General features: G+C 44.7%; 1 protein-coding gene across 1 annotated transcript in view; it reads right to left on the bottom strand.

Annotated features, from left to right (window-relative positions):
• MYO7B (myosin VIIB) overlaps positions 1 to 26,801 on the bottom strand; it is a 71,270-nt gene that overhangs the window by 19,670 nt on the left and 24,799 nt on the right. The window contains exons 12-18 of the mRNA XM_081141886.1: positions 14,152 to 14,236; positions 12,625 to 12,843; positions 11,400 to 11,570; positions 10,306 to 10,515; positions 9,987 to 10,151; positions 4,698 to 4,775; positions 4,429 to 4,556 (exon numbers count right to left, since the gene is read on the bottom strand). Coding sequence (XP_080998012.1) covers positions 4,429 to 4,556; positions 4,698 to 4,775; positions 9,987 to 10,151; positions 10,306 to 10,515; positions 11,400 to 11,570; positions 12,625 to 12,843; positions 14,152 to 14,236 — 1,056 coding nt within the window. The remainder of the gene's footprint in view (positions 1 to 4,428; positions 4,557 to 4,697; positions 4,776 to 9,986; positions 10,152 to 10,305; positions 10,516 to 11,399; positions 11,571 to 12,624; positions 12,844 to 14,151; positions 14,237 to 26,801) is intronic.

The raw sequence follows: 26,801 nt of genomic DNA, 5'->3' as shown, positions 1-26,801 counted from the left end.
AACTACTTCTTGGTAGGGCCCTCTGGACCCCTATCTTAGCACAAGCAGTTTTTGTGGGTCCCTGGGTCTTCCCATGCTCAACTAAGGGGTGACTCCTTGAGGACAGAGACATGTCATTTTCATCTTTGCATCTCCAGTCCTGAGTCCAGGTCCTGTCCCTGAGCAGGTACTTATAAACATTTATAGAATGTGTATCTGGGAGTGGGTGGAGCACTAGCTTTGTTTTGGAATTTGGCTAAGACCTCAGAGCCAAAAACAAGCAGATGATAATATTCAACATTCTAAAGAGGGATATTCTTATAGGATCTACTAAAAGATGGCAGAACCAGTTCAGCCACCATGCCATCTCCAGCCTGCATAAGTGAAGATGAGAAATGTAAAAGGCTATTCCTGGAAAGGACTTCATAGGAGTAGAGAGATCTTTGGCCTATTTCCACTCGTTCCAAATGAGGGGGACCCCTGGAGATTGCCAGATGGAGGCTTTCTGCCAGAGACAAGACCCATCTCACTCCCCATTTGAGGCATGCTGAGCCCCAGAGGCCCATTGGCTCACTCCAGGATACTGGAATAAAGCAGTGACAGAGTGCCTGAGAGTGCTTGACACTTGTCCCCTAGAGACACAAGTGGAGGCATTCATGAACAAAGAAACTAGAGTCTGCTTCCTCCTGGAGAATTATAAGCTACCTTTGATGGCCAAGATGAAAAGAGAACAGTCAGAAGTTAGGAATGTCATTGAAGGGGTTGAGCTTCAGAAGATGGCAGCAGTAAGAGGCTCGGGTGTGTTTCATTAGGGGATAGAGTTGGCAGGGGTCTCAAAGGATAACTGAGAGACTGTCAGCCACCTCTTGAGACCAGCACTGTATAAAAGTATCTATAGGGTTATCTGACAAACCCACAGTGCATCTCACTTGGACACAGATTCTACATGTCTGCCATACTGGAGGGTGTGGTAGCCAGTGAAGAGTAACAATGAGAGAACTACCAATAGAACCAACTAAAAAGAGTTGCCTGGTTGGTATCACTCAGGCAACTAAAACTTGAGTAGAAACCCTGAGGTCTTACTAGCTTGAAGAACCAGAGGACAGATTTTTGGGGTACCCACAATAGTTGAAATAGAGAAGGGAAATCCTTGAATGAAGAGAAAAATCGAAAAGGAGTCCTAGTTTGGTGCTGATGGACTCCTTTAGCTTTTTCTTGTCTGGGAAGCTCTTTATCTGTCCTTTAATTCTAAATGATAGCTTTGCTGGGTAGAGTAATCCTGACTATAGGTCCCTGCTTTTCATCACTCAAGAATTCAAACATTCAAGAATATTTGAATATTTCTTGCCAATCTCTTCTGGCCTGCAAAGTTTGTTGAGAAATCAGCTGACAGTCTTATGGGAGCTCCCTTGTAGGTAACTAACTTTTTCTCTTGCTGCCTTTAAGATTCTCTCTTTGTCTTTTTGTTGTTGTTAATCCTCACCCAAGGATAATTTTTCTATTGATATTTTGTAGAGAGAGTGGGGGAAGGGGGAAAAGAGAGAAAAACATCAATGTGAGAGAGACACATTGGTTGCCTCCCATGTGTGCCCTGATCAGGGTCAGGGAATGAACCTGCAATCCAGGTATGTGCCCTTGACCAGGAATTGAACCCGCAGCCCTTTGGTCCACAGGCTGATGCTCTAACCAGTAAGCCATGCCGGCCAGGGTTCTCTTTGTCTTTAAACTTTGGCATTGTAATTATGATGTGTCTTGCATGGGCCTCTTTGGGTCCATCTTGTTTGGGACTCTCTGCACTTCCTGGACTTGTGTGTCTTTCTTTTTCATCAGGTTAGGGAAGTTTTCAGTCATTATTTCTTCAAATAGACTCTAATTTTTTAATTCTTTTTGCTGTTCTGATTGGGTGTTTTCTTCTACCTTGTCTTCCAAATCATTGATTCAACCTTCTACTTCATCCAATCTGCTATTGATTCCTTCTAGCGTATTCTTCATTTCGTTATTCTATTCTTCATTTTTGGCTGGTTCTTTTTAATAGTTTCTATGTCCTTTTTATGCTGTTGAAGTTCTCACTAAGTACCTTGAGCATCCTTATAACCACTGTTTTGAGTTCTCTATCTGGTAGTTTGTTTGCCTCCATTTCATTTAGTTCTTTTTCTGGAGATTTCTCCTGTTCTTTCATTTGGGACATGTTTTTTTATCTCCCCATTTTGGCTGCCCCTCTCTGTGTTTGTTTCTATGTTTCTATGTGTGCTGGTTCTATGTATTAGAGCTGCTACGTCTCCCAGTCTTGGTAGAGTGGCCTTATGTAGTAAGTGTCTTGTAGGGTCCAGGAGCTCAGCCTCCTTAGTCACCTGATCTGTGCATGACACGTGCAACCTGCTTGTGAGCTGTGTGCACTGTTCTGTTGTAGTTGAGCTTTAATTGCTGTTCGTTCATCAATGGGAAAGATTGATAATCCAGGCCCATTGGCTACTACACCAGCCATGACTACAGTGGAGGAGCTGCTGTGCAGAGGCCAACCCCATGGATGAGAACCCACTTTAGCAGGGCTCTCCTTTAGTCTGCTTAAGTCACTAATGGAGGTGGTTGGATGGTGCTCTGGCATGGTCTGAAGCTGGCCGCTGAGTGTGCTGGTTCTAGGGCCTCCTGAGATGTGCTGCCCAAGGTTAGCTGCCTCCTATACCTTGCATGGGGCCACCTGGCATAACCTACAAAGTGATCTGCAGATAGCTGCTACTTGTGCTGGCCTTGGAAGTACCCAAAAGAGGCCAAGCTGCAAAGTGAGTTCAGATGTGACTAGTGCCAGACCTGGGGCCACTTAGCAAGAGGTATGGGGTTCACTGAGGCCAGATGCTGCTTATTTGGGGTTTGTGAACATTTGAGAGAATTTAGGAAAGTCCCCAGCATGAGCCAAGACAACCTGTTTGTATGGAAAAGTCACTGGGAGTGGCTTGGGTGGGCCCACAAGTTGGGTACAGCAGAGTCTCAGGGAGTTACCAGGGCATGGCAAATGGTGTTAGTAAGGTTGATGGAGACTCAGATATGGTGCCTGTCTGTGCCTACAGGGGAAAGCTCAGCAAAAGAACAATGGCCTCTGCCAGCACTTCTGTCTGAGAGAAAGCTACCCCTCTAGCCCTCACCCCAAAGTCAGACACTTTAGTTCCTCCCTGTATGTACCTGGTACCTATCAAGCTGCTACCTCAGTGCTGGAGCTCAGAGAGAGTGAGTTCAAATAAGTCCATGTGCTGGGACTCCAGCAGCCTCCGTCTCACTCAGCCACAGTCCCCGCTGGTTTTTACAGCCAGAAGTTATGGGGACCTCTCTTCCTGACACTGGAACCCTGGGCTGGGGTTGCTAGTGTGGGGCTGGGATTCCTCGCTCCTCAGGAGGACCTCTGCAGCTGAGATATTTCTCCCAATTTTTATCTGCCACTCATAGGTGTGGTGCCAGCCTGTGACACGTCTTGGCCTCTCCTATCAGTCTTGATGTGGTTTCTTCTGTATATACTTAGCTACAGGACTTGTGTTCAGCTGCATTTCAGGTGATTCTCAATGATGGCTGTTTTGTAATTTAGTTATTTTGATGTGGTTGTAGCAGGAGGCAAATACAGTGTTTACCTATCTGCCATCTTGACTGGAAGCCAGAAAAGGTTTTAAACTACTGTAAGTATGCTCAAGAACATAAAGAAAACTATGTTCTTAGTGCATGAACAAATAGGAAATCTTCATTGAGAAAGAGAAACAATTAAAAAAAGACAAGTGTAAACTCTAGAACTGAAAAGTATAGTATCTGAAATTAAAAAATTACTAGATGGATGTAATGGCAGATTGTGGAAGACAAGAGAAAGATTAGTTAATGTGAAGACAGATCAATAGAAACTATCCAATCTAAAGAATAGAGAGAAAAGAATAAAAAAGAAATAGAAGAGGAATTGACCCACAGGGACCCAAGGGGCAGCACAAAAAAGCCCTAGAGAGAGAGAATGAAGTAGAAGAAAAGTTTGATGAAATAATGGCCAACATTTTCTTAGATTTGGTTTAAAATAACCTAAAATATGTGAACTCCTAAAACACAATAGTCTATCCATGAAAGCAGTACGCATATTTCTTAAAATTTGCTTGAAAACACAATTCCTAGAAATAAAATTGTATATAAAGCAAAAATATATACAAGTGAGGAACTTGCTCATTTATAAAATCCTGCATTGTAGCCTGTTATGAAATGAATCACTAGCCCAAGATGAATCTGTTTTCCTAAAACCGGTTTCACCCATGGGCTTTACCTCAAGAGCAAGTAAAGAGCCCTGATGGTTATGATATCTGCAGTACTGAGACCCAGTCTGCAGGTCCTGGGACAGGGAGCAGAGGAGGAGAGGTTGTGGCTATGGGTTGAGAGGCAGTGAGGCGGTCTAAAGTTCTGAATGGGGGTGAGGTGCGAGTAGGGACTGACCTGAGGTTGGGCTGCAAGATGGCATAGCTCACAATAAGGTGCACCTTCTCCAGGTTGGACATGGGTCGGTCTGAGATGGAGCCATCAGACTCAAATGCCTCCTCTCCAATGTTCAGTTGGCTCGCCACCTTGAAATCCAAAGAGAATAATCAGGAGAGCTGTGATTCTCTCCATTTGCAAAGAAGGAAATCTGGGCTTGAGGGAAAGGGGAAAGCAAAAGCCTGAACCCTGTGGGTGGCAGAGCTGGGAGCTCCTGGCCCTGAGCTCACCTGGCCTGTGATGTGGGAGGAGCGCTTCAGTTTCATGGAAGAGATGTCCTTGGTCCTTCTGTCCCTGAGGCTGGGTCTCTGTGGATGGAGATAGTTTGTGAGTGAAGGTGAACTTGGGCAGCACCTCAGTGGAGCAAGTGTCCATCTCTCCAGCCATTTCCTACTCAATTTACAAAGCACCATACAGCCCCTCGTCTTGGCTGAGTTCTGCAACATTTACAGGTGCACAGCAGCAACTTCATTCCTGGGAGACAAGGGAAGGCCAGAGATGAAGGACTGGGTTCCAGTTAAGATCAGCCCAGTTCCCAGGGCTAGGCACCAGCTTCTGGCTGGGGAAGCTGGTTTGCCACAGAGGCAAAACATGACACACATTAGTTGTCCTTATTTACAGATGACATTCTTGTCTACATAGAAAATTCCAAGAAATCTATACAAAGCAAGTCAGCTATGCTGCAAGATACAAAGTCAACACACAAATTTTATTTTCTATCTAGCAATGAAATAGTCAATGCCAAAAGTAAAAATATAGTGCTATTTAGCCCTGGCTGGTGTAGCTCAATTGGTTGGAGTTACAACTATAAACCAAAAGGTTTATAAACCTATAAACCAAAGGTATATAAACCTATAAACCAAAAGGTGGTGGGTTTGATTCCCAGTCAGATCACATACCCAGGTTTCAGATTCAATCCCCAGTTGAACCTAAATGTATGGGAGGCAATCAATTGATGCCCCTCCCCACTTAAATATATATATAAAAATGTATAATATATAAAAACATATAAAACCTTGATATAATTGACTAATTTGGGTGACAGTATCCATTAAAGCCAAAAGTCCATTATATAATAAAGTAGGTTTTCCAAATGTGTATGTTAAAAAATAGACAAATTAACCTGCTTTCACTTATATAGACACATTTGTGTAATTAAAATTAAGTAGGTATGAAAAGTTTAATTTCACAGAAAAGTTTTCTATATGTATTACTATAATATTAAATTTCTACTGAATAGGTCTAGTAAACGCATGCATTCACCAGTCACCACAAGTAAACAGATGCACAGGCTGGGGTGGGGCTTTAGCACACCTGGGTACATCATCAGGTTCATGTTAAAACTGCTGCAGAAAATCACAAGACAACACATGACTGCACATGATATAGTGTGATCATGTGCTAATCATTCCCGAACACTGTTTATGAGTGGTGACTCTTGGATTTTAATATGTAGACTATAGTTGTAAATATGTAATATTTATTTATGTCAGCGAAATTACTACAGTGTTTTTCCAACATATGGCCTGTTTGCTAAAATTTGTTAAAAATAACTGAATTAGGACAAGATAGTGGTGAATTAAGTGGAAGCTACACCAACACTCTCCCAGGACCAAACTTAACACTCTCCCAGGAATTAAAACTAAAATATTTTAAAAAAACATCCTGAATAACCAACTGAAGACTAGCTGGAGAGTACCCTCATAACCAAGGACATAAAGTAGAGACCACATAGAGGCTGGTAGGAAGTGCAGAGGCGTGAGAGGGCTGGCCAGGCTCCAGCAGGCAGCAGCTGAAGGTCAAGAAGGATATCTCAGCTGTTGGAGGTTCCCACTGAGAACTCTGGGGCCTAAACCCCAGAGTTCTTCCCAGCCAAGAGCACCAGAACTGAGAAAGGTGCCCACATAACATCTGGCTGTGAAAGGCAGCAGGTTTCTGTCTGCTAGGGAGAGATGGCTGGAAATGCAGGCACCCTCTAAAGGGCCAACACACAAAATTTCATTTGCAGTCACTCACCCTGGGCTCCAGCAGAGGGAGGGCAGAGTGAGGAGAATCCAGGGTTGGGGCCTCTTGGGATAGGGCTCAGATTCCTGTGCTGATCCAGTCCCCCAGACTGCAAAGGACATCTTTCTCAAGCAGACCTTTACCATCCAGGCAGCTTTTGCCTGGGAGTGGGGGAAGGAGTTGCCCCACCCTGTTGGAAAACCTCTCACCCTACCTTGTGGAGTTTATTCTGGCTGTGGTCTAGAGCCTGAAGCTCATTAAGAGACTAACAATCAGCCTGTAGGCAAAGGTGGATCTCTGGATGCTTTGAGTCTTTGCCTGATCTGCTTCTGGACCTAGGGCTTGGAAAAGCAGCCCTTGGTGCACATCTTGGTTCTGTCCTAACATACCCAGCCCCAGCAGAGGTAACCACAAAGCTGTGGAGTGCAGAAAGTTTCAAACAGTAGGTACTCAAGGCCAGTCACAAAATGCATCTGACACTGGCTTGTACCAGAGACCATCCAAAAGACTGGAAGTCCTAGCAGATCTACCTAATACATAGAAACAAATTCAAACAGGCAGCCAAAATGGGGAGACAAAAAAACAAGCCCTAAATGAAAGAACAAAAGAATTCTCCAGAAGAAGAGCTAAATGGAAATGGAGATAAGCAATCTATCAGATAGAGAGTTCAGGATACTGATTGTAAGGATGATAAGAAAAAATAGGGAAACTATGAATAAAATTAAGAATGACATAGCAGAAATGAAGAATACATTGGCAGGAATAAACAGCAGATTACAGGAAGCTGAGTATCTGATCCATGAATCAGAAGACAGGGTAGGAAAAAATCACTGAATCAGAGAATCAAAAAGAAAAAGCAATTTTAAAAAAGGACAGTTTAAGGGAGCTGTGGGACAACATGAAACATAACAATATTCACATCATAGGAGTTCCAGAAGGGGAAGAGAATAAGCAAGGGATAGAGAATTTGTTTGAAGTACTGGCAGAAAACGTCCCTAACCTGGTAAAGGAAAAAGTCACACAAGTTCAGGAGGCACAGAGAGTCCCAAGCAAGAACAACCCAAAAAAGCCCACACCCAGGCACATCATAATTAAAATGCCAAAAATTCAAGACAAAAAGAGAATATTAAAGGCAGCAAGAGAAAAACAATCTGTTACCTACAAAGGAGCTCCCATAAGGCTGTCAGATGATTTCTCAACAGAAACTCTACAGGTCAGAAAGCAATGGCATGAAGCATTCAAGGTCAATGGGGAAAAAAGAGGACATCTGTAATGCTTTCAACAATAAAGATAAATTTAAGAAAATAACAATGAATTAATGACAAAAATAACCTGTTAATTTAATTATAAGCAAATCTTGGTTAAAAGCATTTTAAAATTAACAAGGTGTTAATTTTCACATATGACATAGGGACCAGAAATTGTGTCCATTAAATCTGAATTCCATTAAATTGAGGTCCACAAAATCAAAGGTTTACTGCACATATATATATATATATATATATATATATATATATGCATACACACACACACACACAGCAAATATGTGTAAATCTCACAAAACGTGTAGTGCATGTGTGCTGAAAACTACAAAACACTGGTGAAAGAAATCAAAGAAGATTCAAATAAATGGAGTTCACAGATTGGAAGACTCAGTACAGTAGAGATGTCAATTCTCCTCAAACTGACATACAACAAAATTCCTATCAAAATACCAGCAAGATTATTTTTGTACCTATGGGCAAGATTATTCTAAAATGTACATGGAAAGGCAAGGGACCTAGAATAGCAAAAACAACTTTGAAAAAGAGTAATAGGCAGGAGGAATCAGTTTACACAGCTTTAAGACATTATATACCATCTGGCCAGGTGTGGTTCAGCAGTTGAGCATTGACTTATGATCCAGGAGATCGCAGTTCAATTCCTGGTCAAGGCATATGCCCGAGTTGTGGGTTCCATCGCCAGTGGGGGGCATGCCGGAGGCAACCAATCAGTGACTCTCTCTCATCATTGATGTTTCTCTCTTTCTCTCTCTCTCTCTGTCTCCTTTCCTCTCTCTGAACTCAATAAAAACATATATTTTTTTAAAAAGACATTACATACCTATAGCCAATAGGACAGCATGGCACTGGCAGAGGGAAGACACATAGATCAATGGAACAGAACAGAGAACACAGAAATAAACCCACAAATCTGCACAACCAATTCTTGACAAAGGTACAAAATCAATTCATTGAATGAAGAATGGACTTGTTAATAAAAACTTGAGGTCTAACTTCCGGGAAGCCGGTCCTGTTCTTCCCTGTGCTCACCCTCCAGAGATGCATATGGCTGGACTGTCTCTTAGGGCCCCTTCCCTGAGTGGCTGCCAGCCTCCAAGGTAGCCCTGCCTTCCGCGGTATGTGACTTCCAAGACTAGGCATTACAATGCCTTGTTGGATCACTCCTTCTGGAGGAAACCATACTGTGACAACACCTCGGCAGCTCTGTGGAGAGGCCCATGTGGCAAGGAACTGGGGCTCCTGCCAACAGCCATGGGAGGAGCCTTCCTGGAAGCAGCTCCTCAGTCCAGTGACACCTCGAAATGGCAGCAGCCCGTCGACAGCCTGATTGCAGCCTCAGGAGACCTCATGCCAGACAGAACCAGCTGAGCCACTCCTAGTCCACAGAAACTATGTACGGTAATAAGTGACTGCTGCTCCAGGCTGCTTAACTCTGGGGGTGATATGTAGCAATAGATAAGGAATATACACGCTGCAGAGCCCACACCTGGGCCACTTCCAGGTAATTCCAGGCCAGTCTGGCCATGTGATCCTGGGCTGTGGTTCCCTTGGCGCTCTCTGCAGTGAGTTGGAACACAGGATGGGGTGTGTGGGGCAGGCATGGGCTCCTGCTGGGGGCGGGCCTGCATGCCGTTGCTGCTGTGTAATTCCTTTGGGCTGTTCTTGGTTGGTTCAACTAAGATTACATCATGAAACTGAGACCTTAGAAAGGACTGCTGACCAAAAATGAATGTCAATTAACCTTCCATCAGAGGGCAGGTAGAACACCAGTCAAGAGCTTGGTGTTCAGTGGAACGAATTCAAAGTCCAGTTCTGTCACCTGTGTTCACTGTGATTTGGCAGCAACTCACTGCACTTCTGTCTCTTTAGCTACAGTAAACATCATAATCCCTACCCTGCAGGGCTGGCTCCCTGAGAATTCACTGAAGAGAAGCAACTGGCACATAGCACTGTCAGTAACATCTGTTGTTAATATTGTTACATGCATTTGAATTCTGTTCAAGTCAAACCCAATGTTCAGAGGTTGGGACCTTCTCTAGTAATGACCATATAATTCATGAGTTCCTGAGTGCAGTTCAAGACTGGAAACTCCCGGGGTGGGGAGCCCTGGCTCGGGCAGTTTCATGGTGAGGCTGATAAGAGAACTCTATGTCTTGCCTCCTCTGGGGCCTTGGGCCTGGCTCATGCCTAGAGGGTGTCTGCCCTTTCCTGCCACCACCCTCACCCACGCACCTGTGCAGATCCATGCTGTGGAGACTGGGCACTGCTTTCTCTGCCCACAGCGTCCTGGGTCTGCCGCATCACTGAGCTGACACACCGGTTATTCCTGGCAAAGAGCACTGGCTCTGGAAGGTCACCCATGAACCTCAGGATGATGCTCCACACAACCAGGGCAGCCTGGGGAAATTGAGACAGGTCCCAGCTGAAACCCAGCTCACAGCACACAGAGCTCGTGGTGACCCTGCCCCTTCCTTTTCCTTCTGAACCACAGTGCAGAGTGTGGGCTATGGGGGTGCCTTGAGCCTCTAGAAGCCAGAGAGCTGCTAGGTACCGAGCAGTCGGCATCGTCCTCGTGGTAGAGCAGCGGGTATCGCAGGGGTTTCCGGATATGCGTGTGGCTGGCCGATTTCTGGAAGTACGTTGCAGCAAACTTGGGGAAGCTGTACTCAGCCAGGCCATCTACATCCTCCTCGGGCTCCTCCACCATGGGGACAGTGTCCAGGTCAACCTCGGGCAGTTTCTGAGTCTTTGTTTCCAGATCCTGGGAGCCCATGAGAAAGAGGAACAACCATCAGCCTTCCTTTCAGAGGCAGGCATCTCTGGGGCCCAGGGAGCCCCCAGAAGGGTGTGTCTGGTTATGTATCTGGTGCAAAGCCATCTGCCCACTCCCCCTTGTGCTCGAGACCTCCCCCACTGTCAGTGGGCCCCTGGTGGACTGCCATGTGAAGGACAGGCCTTGATGTGAACTTCTCAGCTACCTGGGAGCCCTCAGAGCCCCTGGCCAGCAGACATGGGCTCTCTAGACACTCCCTCTGCCAGCCTTCAGTCAGGTGCTCCTGTTGTGGAGGTGGTCTCAGCCGAACAGATGGGGGTGTGCACCGTGTGTGCATGCGTGTGTGCATGTGTGTGGTGAGGGAAAGGCATGAGCACCTGGGGGGATGCCTAGACCACTGGGGTCTTGGGCCCAGAGCAGGGTGTGGAGAGAGTCGGCAGGACCACCTTGGGGAGCTGCTTTTCTCCCACCCTGCCACTGCCCTCAGACTCTGCCTCTTCCTGACAGTGGTCCTCATTCCCAGCATCAGATCCCCAGTCACATTCTGCAGAGCAGCAGCCACGGAGGTGCTCTGTGAGAGGAGGTCACATGCAATGGGGAGAGCTGCCCAATAGTGTTTGCATATAAAAGGTTCTAGAAGTCCTGCAGGTAAGAAATCTGCTTACCTTGAACATGGGAGACCAGGGAGCCCCATTCTCCTCCTTTCTCTGCACACTCACCCTGCCAGTGGCACACACAGCAGCACCCACCCTGCCAGCTCCCCTGTGGAACCTCTGCTTCTTAGTGAACCTAGAGGTCGGCTGAGGTGCGGACTGTGTGGGCCCATCCCAGCCCCGCCCAGCTGGACCCCTGAAGGACAGGGCCTATCTTACCTCAAAGTGAGGTGGGGCCTGGCCCTCTTGCCCTCCAATCATGGACGGAAGGAAGCCAAACACTTGCTCCACCATCTCCGTGTCGGTGATGGTGTCGTAGATTGACTTGCGCTTCCTGGTGGCTGGGGCACGCTGGCTCTTCTGCTTCCCAGCCGGGGTGGCCGACAGCCCCTGCGCACACACCATGGGTGGAGGTGACCCACAGGCTCCGCTGGGGCAAGCACCTTACAGAAGCCAGATAAACCTGCTCCTGCCAGCATCTATCCAAATCAATGTATTCTCCTCTGAAACCCTAGATTTCAGTAGCTAGAGTGACTAAAGATCAATTAGCCTGGGTTCTTCACTTCCATTGGAGAATCAGGTCCGGAGAGAGAGGTTGCCTGTTTGTCCCTAGCCCCACGTATTCCCTGAGGCACCACCTCAAGCCCAGGACCTCCAGAGCCTTGCTTCAAACCGCAGCTCAAACCTAGCTGGTCCTTTATTCGAAGAGCACCAAGTCTCTGCCAGGAGAGGTCCCTGGGCCATGTTAACACACATGTAGGTGGGCCTGGCCTGTGGCCTGCCTGGGGTCACATGGGTGCAGAAGCAGGCTGCTGACACGCCTGAGCGAGTACTCTCTCATTCACTCTGGCCACTGTACTAGTACCTTGCTCAGTATACCCAATTTTCATCTATGGAGAAGGCTAAATTTCATCATAACCCTTCTTCCTTCTCACAATTTTCAGCTGACTGAGGTTTAGCCGCAGGTACCCTCTGGGGAAAATGGGATCATGCACTACTCCCCTGCTCCCTGCCCATCAGCCTCTCCTTCCCAGACACTCAAAGGCTTTTCTTGGTACTTCCCTGACCTGAGCTGTCAGGCCACAGCCAGTAACCAGGGGCCTTTGCTGTTTTCCATGGAACTGGGCCTCCCATAGCTCACCTACCCCTGATTCCTGTGCCTTCCAGACCTACTGTCCCTGCTGAGAAAGTCCTCAAGGGTAAAGGGAGGGGACCCAGGAGCTCCATCTCTAGGTACTAGGTGTAAGACTGTCCTGCTGCTGTCACCCAGGGGGGAGCCTTGGCATCCAGATGGCATGGGGGTCTGCTGCAGTAATAACTTTGAACAGGGAGGGGACAGGACTATCTGGTGAGAAGTCAATATTGCTGCTTACTCCTCCTGCCTGCCCTTCCCAGTGGGGCCCCAGCCAGGCCCCACCTGCTCACGAGGGCAGTGACTACCTACATTGGCTTTCTGCTGCCGAAAGTTCCGTCGGGCAGCCATGCCCCTGGCATGTGCCTGGATGACCAACACAGCCCTCCTCTTGGCCTGGACTTGCAGGCGCACCAGGTAGCCCCTGCAGAGGGCCTGCAGCTGGACCATCCTCTGCCGCATGGCCTGGTACTGCCTCGCCAGCAGGTGGCTCCGGGCGATGGCCTGCAGGCGCTCAAAACCCAAGAGGATCTGAGGAGGCAAAAGAGATAGCACTTGGGGGGCTGGGCACAGAGCACAGAGGTGGCCTTTCCAAGAGGCAGAGAGCCGGGTACAGGAGACCTCACAAATTCGCTGTATAGTTATCTGCTTCCAGGCAAAGGGCTGACGCTAAAATTTTACACACCTGTGAGCACAAGCATGTTAAATGAGTTATTACTTGTAAAGCACTTAGAACAGAGCTGGCATGCAAACAAGTAATTGATAAGTGTTTGTTAAATGGCATTAATAATAAAGTGGTCTTTGGGTGACGTGGTTTGGATGGCAATGAGTGATGGAATTCCAGAGGGCTTGCTTTTCACACCTACAGCCAAACCCAGCCAAGTTCTCAGGAGCTAGCACACCTGTGTGGAGGCCTATGGCTGGCTCCATGAATTAATCCCTCAGGGATATTTAAAATAAGGAAGAAATAAGAAACTAATGGGTACCCCCGTTGATGCTGCAAACATGCTCTGGGCCACAAAAGTCCCTGCAGCCCCTAGATGAGCCTTGTTGGTTTCTTAAAGGCCATCCATGGGCTGGGTGTGTGGTGTCACATTTCATCTTACAGCTCGGAGGTCACACAGACCTGCATTCAACTCCAGCTCTACTGCTTCCTAGCTCCATGCTTTTGAAACGTTACTTAACCCCTCTACACTTCAGCTCCATGGCACAGAGGGTTGGCTTCATAACAAATAAAAGGATGCGCACAAAGCAACCGCCCCGGCAGCCTTTCCATTCTTGTCAGCTGCTTTTACGCCTTTGTGAGCACAGACCGTGAACAGGCCTGGGCTCAGTTCTGCTGATGTGACCACTGCATGGCCCAACCACAGTCACATCCATGACAAAGGCAAGCAGTCAAGTAAGGGCCCAATAAGGTGTGGTCAAGGCTGTTCCGGTCCGTTTGCTGAGCAGACACTCGTTGGCAGTGTCTGTGGCCAAGAAAAAATTATGAAGTGCTTGAAACAGAGTAACCAGCCCATTAACTTATTTTGTAGCCTGGAAATTGGGAACAATAGTCATTATCCAACTTCAGAAAAGGACATCTCATTCTAGCTATGGAGATGCCCAACATGCTGTGGAGAGCACCGCGAGGCCCACAGGCCACAGCCCTGCGTCGGAGCTGAAAGAGCGTGTGGGGAGCTGGAGTCCAGTTATTTAAAATCTGTTATCAGCATCTGTTAGTGATCTGGTCCTTCCTGCCTGAGCTCCCATGCTCAGATAAACAGACTTTTATCATCTGTGTTTTACTGGACAGTTATCCACTGCTCCTACAGCCCCGTTCCCAGGAAGTTCTACTACCAGCTTGAAGTTCCGTCTGCTGCTGTAGCCTCTCCACCCAGCCTGAAGGGTCACAGCTGCCCGCCGCTGCCTCAGAAACTCCTTCCTAGAAGGAGAAATGCAAGTCAGAGGTGTGCAGCAACTGCATACATTTTAAAGTATGGGGGTAAAAACTGTTTTGAAGGGAAGAGGGATACGGAAATGTTGGGGAAAATAAATCCATACAATAATTCTTTTCTATAAGCCTTTATAAGCCAAAGACAGACATGTTAGGAACTTAAAATCTACTACCAACAACTAAATTTGTGAATGAGGACAGTCCAATTTTTAGAATAATCAAGAACATCTTCATTCACTCCAAAGATCTATGAGGGGATAAAACTTTTCCAACTTTTTATTCCTTGCCAGACTGCCCCTCCTCTGCTCACTAATCCAGGTGTCTGCCAGAAAACAGATCAGAAGGCTCCTCTCTGGGGGCAGATCAAGGCAGGAGGGAGCTGCCCAGGCCCAGGCAGCCTGGCAAGGTCCATCAAACTGCTCCCCTCGGCAAGGAAGGGAGCAGGCTGAGTATGGAGAGGGTAACCTGAAACTTGGCCTCTTGAGGGGGAGACACCCCAGGGGAGCTTGGTACATATGGATGTATCTTTTATCTCACACTTACCTTAGTTTTCTTATCACTTCTAAGGGTATTTTCTTGGGTTTAGAATAGCAGATCTCAATCGTATTAAAAATCAACTGTAGGGAGTGGGAGGAGAGGGGAATTGGAGGAAGGTACAAACTTCCAGTTCCAAAATAAGTGTGTGTTAGGGATGTGATGTACAACACGATACCACAGCCACAGTGTCACATGGTATAGATGAAAGCCATTAAGAATAAATCCTAAGAGTCCTTATCCCAAGGAAAAAAATTCCTTTTTTTTTTTTTTTTTGGATTTATATATGATGATAGATATTAAACTTATTGTGGTACTCATTTCACGATATGTGTAAGTCAAACTTATACAGTGCTCCATGTCAATTATATCTCAATAAAATTGGAGGAAAAAAGAAAAAAAAAAAACAAGAAAAATATCATCTGGAGTCTGAATCTTTGTTGATGGGTTTGAAGAATATATATGTGCACATCTGTTGAATGCTTTTCGGTGCATGTACACACACAGATGATTCTAATATAAGGTCAAAGTAAACAACTGAATTATCTAAAAATAACTTGTCTCCTTTCCAACGTACCAGTGGTTTTTCACTGGGGTGATTCTATTGTGCCCCCCAGGCACATCTGGAATGACCAGAGATGCTTTGGCTGCCATGACTGGAGGGGGGGGAGGGTGCTGCTAGCATCTGTGAGCAGGGTTACTGCCACACATACTACCGTGTCCAGGAGAGCCTCCACAACAAAAAGTTACACAATCCAAAATGTCCACAGTGTTGAAGTTGAAAAACCCTGGTTTCTACCTTTTAATTATCTTCTCTCGTTGCATTGGCCATAACAGCAGTAATACCACTAACTACCAATGGGCATCACTTTGGAGAAAATGGAGTAGGCATCCTTTCGCCTATTCCTCCTCCTAGTGACATCTAAAAGCCCTGGGCAGTGTATATGAAGCAAACATAAGAAGACTTTGAAAAGTGGAGAGAAGGTAGACCAGCTATGGACCTGAGAACCAAGGAAGGGCACAGAGGTAACTTTTTTGGCTTTTCTTTCCGCCTCCTACACCCCAGACTAGGAACTGAAGAAATCAGCAATCCAGAAATAGCAATGGCACAGTACAAAAACCCTCTTTCTCTTTCTCTACCAAAAGGATCCAGAAAGAAGCAGGTTAGCAAGACAGAAACTTATAGATTATAACCAGTACACTCCAGCGAAACACCATATAAACAACTGTGGCACCACATCCCCCTACACAGGACAATGCCAGGTGGGGAGCCTGGACTCTGCCCTCTCCAGTGTCGTGTCAGAGAAGGCTGAGTAGGAACCATCCTTGATGGGCAGTAATGACCCCATCCCCCACATCATCAGTGAAAACCACTGGGGGATCCTGGATCCCCACCACCACTTGGCAGTAATGAGGTGCCCTTTCCCCCCACATTGGAGTGGTGCCCAAGGAATCCTAACGGAGAGTCAGGGCTCAGCAGTAACAAGGCTCCTCTTTTCCCTATGGTGTCAGTGGAGGCTGCGTTGTGGGCAGTAACAGGGCACTATGGTCTCTCAGCCAGGGTGGTATCAGTGGAGGCCCAGTGGGGAGCTGGAACTCCCACCCCAGCCAGCAGTAACAAGGAAGCTCTACCCACACTGAAAGCCAATGGAGAACTTGGATTTTTACCTCATCTGACAGTAAGCAGGTGCCACCTCCACCTTCCCCTGCCAGGATGGTATCAGAGGAAAGTAGCTAAAACTGCGTATTTAAACAAGACACGTAATTCTTATAACATAAGGCAAATAACATCAAGAAAGTGAGTATAGACACACTTATATCAGACAATAGATTTTAAGATAAAAAATGTAACAAGAGACAAAGATGGACATTTTATTATGATAAATAGAATAATACATGAAAGAAGACATGACACTTATTAATATATATGCACCCTACCTAAGAGCGCCAAAATATATAAAGCAACTACTAACAGAACTAAAGGGAGAAACTGACAAATACAATTATAGTAGGGAACTTAAATACTCCATTGACAGCAACGGACAGATCATCCAAAAAGAAATCAATAAGAAAATGTCAGCATTAAATAACACATTAAAGGGACATAACTGATATTTACAGAGCTATTCATCCCCAAATACCAGAATATAAATTCTACTTTAGTGCACATGTAATATTCTCAAGGATAGACCATATGTTGGGACACAAAACTAACCTCAACTAACTTAAGAAGATTTAAATTATACCAAGCATATTCTCCAACCACAATGCTTTGAAATTGAAAATCAACTGCAAAAGGAAAGAAGGAAAAAACACAGATATGTGGAATTAAACATGATACTAAACAACAACTGCATCAAAGAAGAAATAATAGAAGAGAGCAAAAGACACATATAGACAAAATTTGGGGGAGGGAGGAAACAAGATGGCAGCGCAGGTAACAGTTGCACCCGCTGTCTATGAAACCACATCAACATTACAACTAAAATACAGAACGACCGTCACTCAGAACCTCCTGAAATCTAGCTGAACAGAAGCACCACAACCAAGGAACCGAGAGCGGGAGGAGGGGCGGAGACGCAGGCGGGTCGGGGCTGAATCGCAGAGACCCAGCCGTGGGCCCACACCTGGTGCCACAGTTGAAACCCGGAGGGGGTCTCGGTGGTGGGGGTTTCCTGGAGGACGGAGGGGTCCCAGTCCCACAGCAGGCCCGCAGCCCAGGGCTCCAGGGCCGGGAAGAGAAGTCCCCACAACTCTGGGCTGTGAAACCAGCGGGGATTGTCCCTGAGGGTCGCGGAGGCTGGGGGAGCCCCAGCAGCTCCTCTCAAAGGGCAGCGCACAGACTCACTCGGACACCTTCCCTCTGAGCCCAGCGCCGGGAGCAGCCTGAAAGGACCTGGGACACTCGGGGAGGAACTAACCTGCCTGAAATCGGGCGAGAGGTGGAGGGCAGCTTCCTCCCAGGCAGAAGGGCTGGCGGAGGCCATGGCTCCTTTGGCAAGCCCTCCCCGGATACAGCTGGCACGCAGGCGCCATATTTGAATCGCCAGCACCTGAATCACACCTTTGCCCCGCCCTGTGATTCCCCGAGGCCCCGACCCTCCCCACCTGCAGCTCATCCAGGCCATTTCCAGGGGCTTTTCTATGCAAGTGGCCTCTCGAGCCTCATGCTTAGGACTTTCCTAAAATCTCTCAAACAAGCAGCAGCATGCCCCATACAGCTTGATAAGTGGCCCCAGTCCTGGCACTAGCGGCAGCCTGCATTGGCTCATAGCTTGGCCTCTCCTGGGCTCCTCCAAGCCCAGCACAAGTAGCAGCCATCTACGGTTTGCTGTGTAGCTCATGCTGGGTGACCCTGGGCAAGGGACTGGCAGAAGCTGACTTTGCACCTCCCAGGAGGCCTCAGAGACAGTGCACCTGGTGGTCAGACTCAACCACGCTGGGTTACAACCCTACCACATCCACAAGTGACACACTCAAGGGGCCCACTTGGTGAACACCAAAGCTCCACTGAAGTAAATCCTGCTCCATAGGGATGTCTCCAGCACAGCAGCTCTTTGGCTGTAGTTGCAGCTGGTCCTCACAGCTGATTGGTCTGGGGGTCAGTTCCTCCCAGTGACACCAACAGCAACCAAGGCTCAGCTACAACAGGAGAGTGCACACAGCCCACACAGGGGAGCACCTCAAGGGCCCAGCTCAGGTGACTGGGGAGGCTGAGCCACTGGACCCTACAGGACACCTACTACACAAAGCCACTCTACAAATTCCAGGAGACATAGCAGCTCTACCTAATACATACAAACAAACACCTGGAAGCAGCCAAAATGCTGAGGCAAAGAAACATGTCACAAAGGAAAGAACAGAAGAAATCTCTAGAAGAGGAACTAAATGAAATAGATCCAAGCAAGCTAACAGATACAGAGTTCAGAATAATGGTTATAAGGATAGGATGCTCAAGGATATTAGTAAGAGTATGATGAAAATAATTGAGAAAATCGATGACATAATAAAGAACCAATTTGAAATGAAGGCCACACGAACTGAAATGAAGAATAATTTACAGGAAATCAACAGTAGAGTAGAGGATGCTAAGACTCAAATCAGCAATTTGGAACATGAAAAAAACCCAACCAGAAGAGCAAACAGAAAAAAGAATCCAGAAATATGAAGACAGCATAAGGAGCCTCTGGGACAACTTCAAGAGGCCCAACATTCATATTACTGGGGTGCCAGAAGGAGAAGAAAGAGAGCAAGAAATTGAAAACCTATTTGAAAAAATAATGACAGAAAACTTCCCCTACCTGGGGAAAGAAATAGACTTACAAGTCCAGGAAGCATCCCAAACAAGAGGAACCCAAAGAGGCCCACGGCAAGACACATCATAATTAAAATGCCAAAGGTTAAAGACAAAGAGAGAATCTTAAAAGCAACAAGAGAAAAGCAGTTACCTACAAGGGAGCACCCATATGACGGTCAGCTGATTTCTCAACAGAAACTTTGCAGGCCAGAAGGGAGAGGCAAGAAATATTCAAAGTGATTTTAAAAATGGAACTACAACCAAGATTGCTCTACCCAGCAAAGCTATCATAGAATTGAAGGTCAGATAAAGAGCTTCTCAGACAAGGAAAAGCTAAAGGAGTTCATCACCACCAGACCAGCACTACAGGAAATGTTGAAGGGTCTTCTTTAACAAGAAGATAATGAACAAAAGAATCTGATGAACTAAGTAGATCCAGAGACACTGACACATGTAACAGACGATCATATTTCAGAGGGGAGAGGGACGGGGGGTGGATGGTGGGAAGAAATTAACCAAAGAAGTTATATGCATATATGCATAACCCATGGACACAATGACCTGGTGAAGGCCTGGGGAGGGAGTGGGAGCGAGGTGGAGGGGGTCAATTGGGGGAGAAAAATGGGACACCTGTAATACTCTCAACAATAAAGATAAATTTAAAAATAAATAATAGATAAATAGATAAATAAACAAACAAACAAATAAATAAATAAATAAAATTGGCAGATGTAGTAAGAGGGACGTTTATAGCATTACAGGCCTACCTCAAGAAACAAACAAAAAAACTCAAACAGTATTTCACCTAAAAGAACTAAAAAAGACCCTGGCCCATGTGGCACAGTGGTTGGAGCACCGGCACTCACACCAAAAGGTTGAGGGTTCAATTCCCAGTCAAGGGCACGTACCTGGGTTGCAGGTTCGGTCCCTGGCCTCGGTCGGGGTGCATGCAGGAGGCAACCAATCAATGTGTCTCTCTCACATTGATGTTTCCCTCTCCCTCTCTCTCCCCCTTCCTCACTCCCACACTCTCTAAAAATCAGTGGAAAAAATATCCTCGGGTGAGGGTTAACAACCACCAGAAAAGTACTAAAAAAAGAAGAACAAATGAAGCCCAAACTCAGCAAAAGGAAGGAAATTAAAATGAGAGCAGAATTAAACAAAATAAAGAACAAAAACACAATAGAAAAAAAGGCAACAAAGACCTGGTTCTTTGAAAAGATTAATAAGATTGACAAACCTCTGGCCACACTCACTAGGAAAAAGCAGAAAAGACAAAATCAGAAACAAAAGAGGAGAAGTTACAATGGATACCATGAAAGGCTATGTGCCACCAAATTCAGTAACTTAGGAGAAATAGACAGGTTCTTAGAAATGTACAACCTTCCTAGGCTGAATAATGAAGAACTGGAAAATCTAAATAGACCAATCAACAGTAAGGAAATTAAAGCAGTCATTAATAACCTTCCAAAAAGTAGAAGTCCTGGACCAGATGGTGTTACTAGTGAATTCTACTACACATTCAAAGAAGATTTAATACCTATTGTTCTCAAACTCTTCGGAAAAATTGAAGAAGAGACAATACTTCCTAACTCATTTTATGAGGCTAACATTAGTCTGACACCAAAACCTGGAAAGGAAAACACACAAAAAAGAGAACTACAGACCAATATCTCTAACAAATACAGATGCAAAAATCCTAAATAAAATACTAGCAAATCAAGTACAACAATGCATTAAAAAGATGATACATCACGATCAAGTGGAGTTCGTTCCAGGAGCACAAAGATGGTTCAGCACATGCAAATCGATCCATGTAACACACCACATCAACAAAACAAAGGACAAAAATCATATGACCTTATCCATAGATGTAGAAAAATCATTTGACAAGATACAACATCCATTTAGGATTAAAACACTAAAAAAAAAATGAGTATAGAAGGAAAGCACCTCAACCTAATAAAGGCCATATCTGATGAACCCTCAGCCATCATCACACTCAATGGTGAAAACCTGAAAGCTTTTCCTCTAAGATCAGGAACAGGACCAGGATGCCCACTCTCACCCTCTTATTCAGCACAGTACTGGAAGTCCAGCCAGAGCAAGAGGCTAGAGAAAGAAAGAAAAGACATCCAGATGGGGAAGGAAGAAGTAACACTGTCACTTTTTGTGGATGACATGATCCTGTATATAGAAAACCCCAAAGACTCCACCAAAAAACTACTAGAAACAATAAACAAATACAGTCAAGTTGCAGGATACAAAATCAATGTACAAAAATCTACTGCCTTCCTGTATACTAATAATGAACTATCAGAAAAAGAAATAAAAAAACAATTGTATTTGCAATTGCAACATAAAGAATAAAATACTTAGGAATACACTGAACACAAGACATGGTTGGAGGAACTGGAGACAACACGAATGGAAAGATATTTATGTTCATAGGTTGGATGAATCAACATAGTTAAAATGGCCACATTACTTAAGGCAATAAACCAATTTAATGCATCCCCATCAAAATGGGGATTTTTCAAAAGCAAAACAGAAAAAAAATCATCAAATTTATATGGAACCACAAAAGACCCCAACCAGCCAAAGATATCCTTAGAAAAAAAGAACAAAGCCAGAGGTATCAAATTATACCACAAAGCTACAATAATCAAAACAGTATGGTACTGCTCTGGCCGGTGTGGCTCAGTTGGTTAGAGTGTCATCCCTTGCACTGGAGAGTCACGGGTTCCATTCCCGGTGAGGGCACATACCTAGGTTGCAGGTTTGATCCCCGGTTGGGAGAGTACAGAAGGCCATCAAAACGTGTCTCTCTCACATCGATGTTTCTCTCTCTGTCTGTCTCTCTTCCTCCCTCTCTAAAGTCAATTTTAAAAGTGTTTAAAAACACACACAACAGTATGGTATTGATAGGGGGAGGGCGCATGATAGGAATAGAATCACAGTTGTTTAATAATAATTATTCACCTTCCTAACTATAAATAAGAGATTTTCTTACAGCCCTTGGGAGACTGTGGTGGATGCAGTGAGGAAAAGAAAAACAGAGTGGTAAGGATAACAACCTTGAAGTGCAGGTGGCTCCATCACTCAGAAAGAAGATACATTTTGAGAGCTGACCAAAGGGAGAATACACCTGAAGGTGGACAAATGGCTGAGAGTTAATCTTTATGAGGACAATGATAGAAAGCAGAGCCTAGGAACTCACATAGTTGTTACATGTAGTTGTTAGATTTTTTTCTTTCTTTCCTCACCCTTTTACCTTATATAACGCTGGCTTGAGAGGAGATGTCAGAGCAGTCTTTTCAGGGTGTTACACCTGCCAATCTCACAGACTGCTGGCTATCTGATTAAATAAATGCACCAATAAAGATGCAACCTCATCGCTACTTAACTGATTTCAGTGGTGGGCAGCAGGGATCCTTTTGTGTCCCGTTTCAGTATTGGCAGAAAACAGACACACAGACCAATGGAACAGAACTGAGAGCCTAGAAATAAACTCACATATATGTGGGCAACTAATTTTCAACAAAAGAGTCAAAAACATACAATGGAGAAAATTAAGCCTTTTCAATAAATGGTGCTGGGAAAACTAGAAAGCCACATGCAAAAGACTGAAACCAGACTGATATCTTACACCATACATAAAAATCATCTCAAAATAGATTAAAGACTTTAATATAAGACCTGTAACAATAAAATACATAGAAGAAAACATTGGTACTAAACTATTAACCTTAGTCTCAGAGAGGATTTTATAAACTTGACCCCAAAGGCAAGAGAAGTAAAGGCAAAAATGAACGAATGGGACTGAATCAAACTGAAAAGCTTCTGCACAGCAAGAGAAACTGACAGCAAAACAGAGGCAGCCAACCCGATGGGAGACGATATTTGCAAATAGCACCACTGATAAGAGGCTAATATACAAAATATATTTTAAAAACTCATAAAACTCATTAATGAACAAACAATTCTATTCAAAAGTGGGCAGAGGGCCCAAACAGACACTTCTCCCAAGAAGACACACAAGTGGCCAATAAATATATGAAAGATGCTCAACTTCACCAGCTATAAGGGAAATGTAAGTCAAAACCACAATGAGATACCACCTCACACCTGTTAAAATGGCTGTTATCAATAAGATATGAAATAACAACTGTTGGAGAGGGTGTGAAGAAAAAGGAACCTTCACACACTGCAATTCCTCATCTGGATATCTACCCGAAAAATTTGAAAACATTTATCTTAAGGATATATGTACCCCTATGTTCACTGTAGCATTACACATGGTAGCCAAGACAGGGAAGCAACCTAAATGTCCTTCAATGAATGAATGGTTAAAGAAGATATGGTACAGTCCTGGCTGGGTGGCTCAGTTGGTTGGAACTTCATCCCGTGCACCAAAAAGTTGTGGGTTCAATTCCAGTCAGGGCACGTACCTAGGTTGAGTGTTGGATCTCTGGTTGGGGCGTGTGCAGGAAGCAACCAATCGATGTTCTCTCTCACCTTGATGTTTCTCTCTCTCTTCCGTTCTCTCTCCAAAAATTAATAAAAACACATCCTTGGGTGTGGATTAAAAAAAGAAGACACGGTACATACCTATAATGAAATACTGCTGAATCATAAGAAAGAACAAAATATTGCCATTTGGGACAACATGGATGGATCTTGAAAGTATCATGCTAAGCAAAATAAGTCAGACAAAAAGTGACAAGAACCATATGACTTTACTCATATATGGGATATAAAACAGAAAGCAGCAAATAAATAAACAAACAAACTCAAAAACACAGACACAGTATGAAGGTTACTAGAGGGGAAGAGCTGTGGGGGCTGATGAAGAGGGTAAAGGGGTCAGATTTATGCCGAGAGAGGGAGACTAGACAGTGGTGAGCACACAGTGCAATACACAGATGATGGATTACAGAACTGTACACTTGAAACTTATGCAATGTTATTAACCAGTGTCACCCCAATAAACTTCATATAAAAAAATGAAATGCAGCCGCTCCAGATGACCTGCCCATGTGGAGCTGTATACAATGTCACTGCACATCACCATCAGCCCCTGGGAAACGGTGTCATGCATGTATATTAACGAGCCATGGGTATTCGGGGAGAAGTAGGGAAAAAAGGGGGCATTCTGTCATTTACTATATTACAGCAGCAATACACAGCAGACTCCCCTTATCTAGGTTTTGCTTTTTGCAATTTTAGTTACCTGTGATCAAGCATGGTCCAAAAATATTAAATGGAAAATTCCAGAAGTAAACAACTCATAAGTTTCAAATTACAAAAAGAAAAAAGAAAATGGGTCATGAACCTAAATGTAAAACTATAAAACTTTTATTTAAAAAAAAAAAATAGAGGTCCAGCCGGGAATGGCTCAGAGGTTGAGCATCGACCTAGGATCCAGGCGATCAGGGTTCGATTCCCGGTCAGGGCACATGCCTGGGTTGTGGGCTCGATCAATGACTCTCTCATCATTGATGTTTCTGTCTCTCTCTCTCCCTCTCCCTTCCTCTCTCTGAAATCAATAAAGATATTTTAAAAATTTAAAAATAAATAAATAAATAAAATAAAATAAAATAAAAGTAGGAGAAAATCTGGCAGAGTTCTTAGACTTAACAACAAAAGGGAAATCTGATCAAGTTCTTAGACTTGATCCACAAGAGGGAAATCTGATAAATTGAACTTTATCAACACTAAAAACATTAGCTCTACAAAGACCCTCCAAGAGGATAAAAATAAAGCTATAGATTGGAATAGATTAACAAACCACATATCTAATAAAAGGCTTTTCAAAACTCAGCCAAGAGTTCAATTAGAAAATGGGCAGCCCTGGCAGGTTTGGCTCAGTGGTCAGAGCGTCGGCCCCCAGACTGAAAAGCCCCAGGTTTGATGCCGGCCAAGGGCACGTACCTTGGTTGCAGCCTCGATCCCCAACCCTGGTTGGGGTGTGTGCAAGGGGCAACCAATTGATGTCTGTCTCTCTCTCCCTCGCTTATATTCTTTCTGAAAATCTCTCTGAAAAGCAATGGAAAAATATCCTCGGGTGAGAATTAAAAAATAATTGAAAGAAAGAAAATGGGCAAACAACATGTGCAGACATTTCACCAAGGAGCATGTACACCAAGGAGCAAATAAGCACCTGAAAAGGTGTTCAACATCACTAGTCTTTAGGGGAACATGAAGCCACAATGTGATACCATTATCACCTGTCGGAATGGCTGGAATTAAAGTGTAGTAACAACACAAAATGCTGCAGAGGATGCCGAGAGACGGAACAACTCATACGCCGCTGGTGGAGAGTAAATGGTACAGCTACTCTGGAAACCAGCTTGGCAGTTTCTTAAATCATGAAACATGTAACAACCATATGATCTAGCAATTGCATTCCTGGGCATTTATGCCAGAGAAATTACAACTTACGTTCACACAAAAACTTGTATACAAATGTTCATACCACTTTATTTGTAAAAGATGGACACTAGAAACAGCCCAGATGTCCTTCAACAGGTGAACAGTAAAACAAAATGTGGCACATCTGTCCCATGAAATACTACTCAGCAATTTAAAAAATGAACAAAATATTGATGCATGCAACAACTTGGATGACTCTCCAGAGAAATACGAGGATTAAAAAAAGTCAATCCCATAAGCTGTGTGCTGTATAATCCCATTTATATAACATTTTTGAAGTGACAAGATTGCAGAAACGGAGGACAGATTAGTGCAGGCATGCCTTGCCCCATTACACTTCGCAGATATTGTGTTTTCTACAAATTGAAGGTCTGTGGCAATCCTGCATCAAGCAAGTTCATTTTTCCATCAGTATTGGCTCACTTAGTATCTCTGTGTCACATTTTGATAATTCTCATAATATTTCAACCTTTTCATTATTATAATATAGTTCAATATAGCATAAACATAACTTTCATATGCACTCGAAAACCAAAAAATGTGTGTGACTCAATTTACTGCAATATATCGCTTCATTGGGGTGGCCTAGAACCCAACCTACAATATCTCTGAGGTATGCACATGGTTGCCAGGGGCTAAGGAGGGGAGGGGTGAGGAGGTAGATGATGGAAATGTTCTGTCTTGATATATCCATGCCAATTTCCTGGTTGTAATATTGTGCTATTGTTTTTCAAGATGTTACCACTGGGAGAAACTAGGTGAAGGTTACATAGGATCTCTGTGTTATTTCTTACAATCGCACATGAATCTACAGTTATCTCAAAATAAACAAGTTTAATTAAAATGAATCAGATTCTTCCAGTCAAGATGGTGGAGTAGGTAAACACAGTACTTGCATCCTTTCACAACCACAGCAAAATAGCAAATAAACTACAGAACAACCATCATTTAGAACCACCTGAAGTCTAGCTGAACAGAAGTCTTATAACTAAGGATATACAGAAAAAGCCACATCAAGACTGGTAGGAGGGGCGGAGACATAGAATGGACTGGTCCCACACCCATGTGCAGTGGTTCAAAATCGCAACGGATATTTCGGTTGCACAGGTATCCCCTGAAAAGCAAGGGGTCCCAGTCCCACAACAGGCCAGGGTTCCAGTGCTGGAAGAGAAGTCCCCATAACTTCTGACTGAAAACCAGCAGGGATTGAGGCTGAGTGAGATGGAGGCTGCTGGAGTCCCAGGCAACCCTTTTACACAGACTCACTCCCTCTGAGCTCTAGCACTG

This window comes from Miniopterus schreibersii (assembly GCF_964146895.1).
Source record: "Miniopterus schreibersii genome assembly, chromosome: 7".
Taxonomy (NCBI): Eukaryota; Metazoa; Chordata; class Mammalia; order Chiroptera; family Miniopteridae; genus Miniopterus; species Miniopterus schreibersii.
Note: the sequence above shows the minus strand (reverse complement) of the source record. Positions and strands in the feature narration are given on the sequence as shown.